This window comes from Asparagus officinalis, chromosome 4 (genome assembly GCF_001876935.1).
Source record: "Asparagus officinalis chromosome 4, Aspof.V1, whole genome shotgun sequence".
Taxonomy (NCBI): domain Eukaryota; kingdom Viridiplantae; phylum Streptophyta; class Magnoliopsida; order Asparagales; family Asparagaceae; genus Asparagus; species Asparagus officinalis.
In genome coordinates this window covers 30481512-30485421 of record NC_033797.1, presented here as the reverse complement: position 1 = coordinate 30485421, position 3910 = coordinate 30481512, and the positions used below count along the sequence as shown (strand labels likewise).

The window sequence follows — 3910 nt, the reverse complement described above, 5'->3', positions numbered from 1 at the left end:
ATGACCTTCCTCTTTTGTAAGTGGTTGATTGCTGCTAATATCGTCACTCGACGTGGGAGAATATTAGACTCAGAGGAAGAGGCAGCTCCGCGGCCAGCGACAAAGGCGACTCGTAAGGAGACTATGGTGTCGACTCGAGGAAAAGAAGCTGCTGAATCCTCGAGAAAAGGAAAGGAACCAGCCCGCCCAACGGATAGTGAAGAAGAGTTTGATAGTGAAGCGACCGAAACTTCTGAAGGGGCGGACGAGACTGATTCAAGTTCTGAGGAAGCAGCAGGTCTCCCCGACTCTTTCTTCGAGAGAGGACTTGTAAGATCTTCCGTCGCTCCGGCCCAACCACAAGCTGCTCCGAAAAAACGGAAAGAGAGAGTCGTCATGACTTATCCTAATCGGATGACAGTAGACGTTCTCAGTGGAGACGAAGAGGATGAAGAGGATACAGTGCCTCTTGCTCATAGGCAAAGATCTCAATCTTCCACTCAAGCTCAGACTCAAGCTTCCCCCAGAGTTGAACTACGCACTAAATATCGCCATGAAGGTTCTGAAGCACGTCCACTGAAGAGACAGAAGAAAGCTGTCTCTAAGCCACGCGTTCATCTTCCTGCTCTAGAAGAGACATCTGATCGTAGTGCTTCTTCTGATGAACAAGGTAACTATTTGTCTTTATTACTTTCACACTTCTTAACGTTTAAATTTATTTCATGCTCAACTTCTGTAGGGAGTCGAGAAGAAGGAGAGTTGCCAGCTGATGTTGTTTCTCCCGGAGGTATGGAGACTGAGGAGACCAGCTTTGTCCAACAAATACAGGATGCTCTGAAAGAAGGACCAGCTGATGTTTCACCAACTCCTGACATTGATCCATCGGCTGTGGATATAGGTACTGATCTTTCTCCCCTCGGAAGAGAAATCCGAGAAATGAATGAGTCAGACCGTGTGCCTCCTTTAATGACTTGTGCGCTTGGTCTCCTTTTAGTTAAACTAAAAGAAGCAGGTACAAGTGGTGGAGCTCTCGAATCCGTCCCGACCAACGAAGGTAAAATTAATCTTTGTCTTGAGCAAATTTGTTTAAATTTACGTGTTATTTACGATTCAACACGTTCTGTAGATGCCATAATGAAAGAATCTGTTGGAGGAGAGACCACGCATGCAACAGAGGCCGAGGAATTCAATGAGCATCACCTCGATTTTGATCTCTCTGAAGGCGACCATCAGTATATCTCCTATTTATTATCGGGGAAAACTCCTGATGCGGCCACAGAATCCAACGTTAGAGTCGATTCAACAGAAGCAGGTCCTTCTGAGAGTAAGACTTTGGTTCTGTGAACTCCATACATACATACATATATGTTTTAACTTGATTAATCATATAAGTGTTTGAATTATAGGACTGTATGCAGGGAAAATTGCCAAGAAAAGAACAAAGAAAATTGATTTGTATTCCTTTGTTTCTGATTACAATTTGATTACAAAAGAGAAGAGAACGAATTTGGTTCTCCCCTTTGTTTAAAACTGGGTTCTTCTTGGTGGCGATGGAGTGCCTCCCTCGAATGCTCGCGTCGAGTTTGCTCTCCGTTGACGATCCGACGTCTTGATTCACTGGAACGATGTCTTCTCCTCACGATTTGACATTGTGGAGAACTTGCGTGGCAAGTTTAAAACTCTTGATGAGTTGATAACTCTGAATGAGTTTAAACTCTTGAAAAAGAGTTGATTTGAACCGAAAGTTCGGTTGATAAGCCAAGGATCAAAGCTCTCTGTTGTAACGCGAGGGTCGCTCACGTTTCGCTTGTTGTAACGCGGGTCCGACTCCAGCGTTTTGATATTGTAACGCAGGTTTGACCCTGGCGTTTTGATATTGTAACGCGGGTTCGACCCTCGCGTTTTGATGTTGTAACGCGGGTTCGACCCTCGCGTTTTGATGTTGTAACGCGGGATCGACCCCGGCGTTTTGATGTTGTAACGTGGGTTCGACCCTCGTGTTTTGATGTTGTAACGCGGGATCGACTCCGGCGTTTTGATGTTGACACACGGGGAGGACCTTCGCGTCTTGTCTTGAAGAGATTATCACAAAGTAATCTCTTTTGTCATAGCGTTGTAAAGATCATTATCTTATAATCTTCGTCTTGGCTCCTTGAGAATATGAGAGTCGTCAGATTGTAACTCCCGATGTTGATTGTGAATGCTATTGAACTAGAGCTCTCATCGGTTGTCGTGAAGGTCGTCAGATTGTAACCTTCAGCGATCTACATGAAAGTCTTCAAATTGTAGCCTTCTGGAAGTCGTCAGATTGTAACTTCCATTATCAGTGTTTGATGGAGAATCAGCTATCTATTATGATTTTTAGACAGCCTACAAGGACCAGCTGCTGGAGCTGATACTATCATAATCACTGGAACGTCTGATCGACCGGAGGGTAATGAACTCGTGCCATGGGCAGGAACTGAGGTTGATTTGCAATCATCAGTTCTTGAACCTCAACCTTCTACTCCTATAGACCCCATGATGATAGAAGTCACCGTCACTCTCCAAATTAGTCCAGTCGCAACAAAAGCGAGACCAACTGAAGGAGTTGGTACGTCAGCCGATGTTGTGTCCAGAGCTGGTAAGTTTTACCCATAACTTGTTTCAAATTTACGATCAATATTCCGTCCTACTTATTATGATTCTTTTGTTTGCAGAATATTCTCCCAAGGAGCCTCTCAACTTAGACCCAAAGTTCTCTGAGGTTGAGATTGAAAAATCTTCTGACGTAGCTAGTGCGTCGAAAGCTGCTATTCCTGAACCGACTTTGGCTGCTCAGGAGGCCGGACTACCATCCTTGGGTGGACCAAGTCATACTGAAGGCTCTTCTGTCGAACTTGGTATGCTTCAGCTTATTGTCTTATATGAATATATATGTTCTGTACTGACTTATTTGCCCTCGTCACAACTCCTTCTTCATCATTATCAGACCATATCCAAGCGTTATTGGTCGACGACGATCCGGACAAGGCTGTCATCTGTTCCAATCTCCAAGGCTTCATTCCTTTTTTGAACTCTATGGTCGATCGTATTCTCTTCAAAGGATCGTACTTTGAGAGTTATAACAAATCTCTTGAGCATTTTATATCAGGGTTCAGAGAGGAAGGGTATAATGAGTTAGCCGATTCAATCAACGCTTATTTGGTTGACTTGAGGCGATATGTTGAACTTCTGCAAGCTCTTCGCACCAAGGGCATACCCTCTTATATCGCTTCCCACATGGAATCCAAGTTGCAGGCATGGCGTGATTCCTAAAAATCAGCTAATCTCGAACTTCAAAAGCTAAGAGCCCGCAGTGATCAACTTAGGGTGAGTGTTGGCAGAAGAACGCAAGCTAAGGTCAACCTACGCCGGGACTTAGAATCGAGTCGAGCGAAAATAGCTCGCTTAGAGGAGGAACTTGCAATGGCCAAGGATGCTCATGAGGTCTTGGAGTCCGAGTTGACGCAAGAAATTCAGGTTGAAGAAAACCTGTTACAGCAGCTGAACCTTCAAGATAAAATACTTCCCGAAAAGGAACAAGAGGTCGCCGCGCTTCACAGTGTTGATGAAGAAGCCTTCAAAATTAAATTGGCGGCTGAGCTTGAACAGGCTTATGCATTAGAGCTTTCAAAACTTGAAAATCAGATTAGTCAATATAAACTTTTGTAATTGGAGAACATATATTTTTTTGTAGTTTTGTTTGAACACTTTTGGTCAATATATTGAATCCTTTTGCTCATTGAGGTTTTATTATGATTACTCATTCTTGTTTTAGAATAAATAACCATAATACTTATAGGATTTTTGGCAAATCCTCAGCCGTCAACGGATTTGATATGCCTTTACCGATTACCGTTTGAGTCGGGCTAGTATGTGAATTATCTAAGTCCGTTTCACATATAACGTT

General features: G+C 43.6%; 1 protein-coding gene across 1 annotated transcript; it reads left to right on the top strand.

Moving 5' to 3' along the window:
• Positions 1-3276, top strand: LOC109838435. Its single transcript, XM_020406883.1, has 7 exons — positions 1-277; positions 539-649; positions 719-877; positions 1106-1303; positions 2495-2602; positions 2679-2861; positions 3113-3276. Exons 1-7 carry the CDS (start codon positions 1-3, stop codon positions 3274-3276), a joined length of 1200 nt encoding a protein of 399 aa, XP_020262472.1.

What these genes read in the sequence shown, in the direction of transcription:
- LOC109838435 (XM_020406883.1), top strand. Translation starts at nt 1, where the DNA reads ATGACCTTCCTCTTTTGTAAGTGGTTGATTGCTGCTAATATCGTCACT. An exon ending in TCCATCGGCTGTGGATATAG is followed by an intron (nt 878 to 1,105) that starts GTACTGATCTTT and finishes CACGTTCTGTAG; the next exon opens with ATGCCATAATGAAAGAATCT. An exon ending in AGGCTCTTCTGTCGAACTTG is followed by an intron (nt 2,862 to 3,112) that starts GTATGCTTCAGC and finishes ATTTTATATCAG; the next exon opens with GGTTCAGAGAGGAAGGGTAT.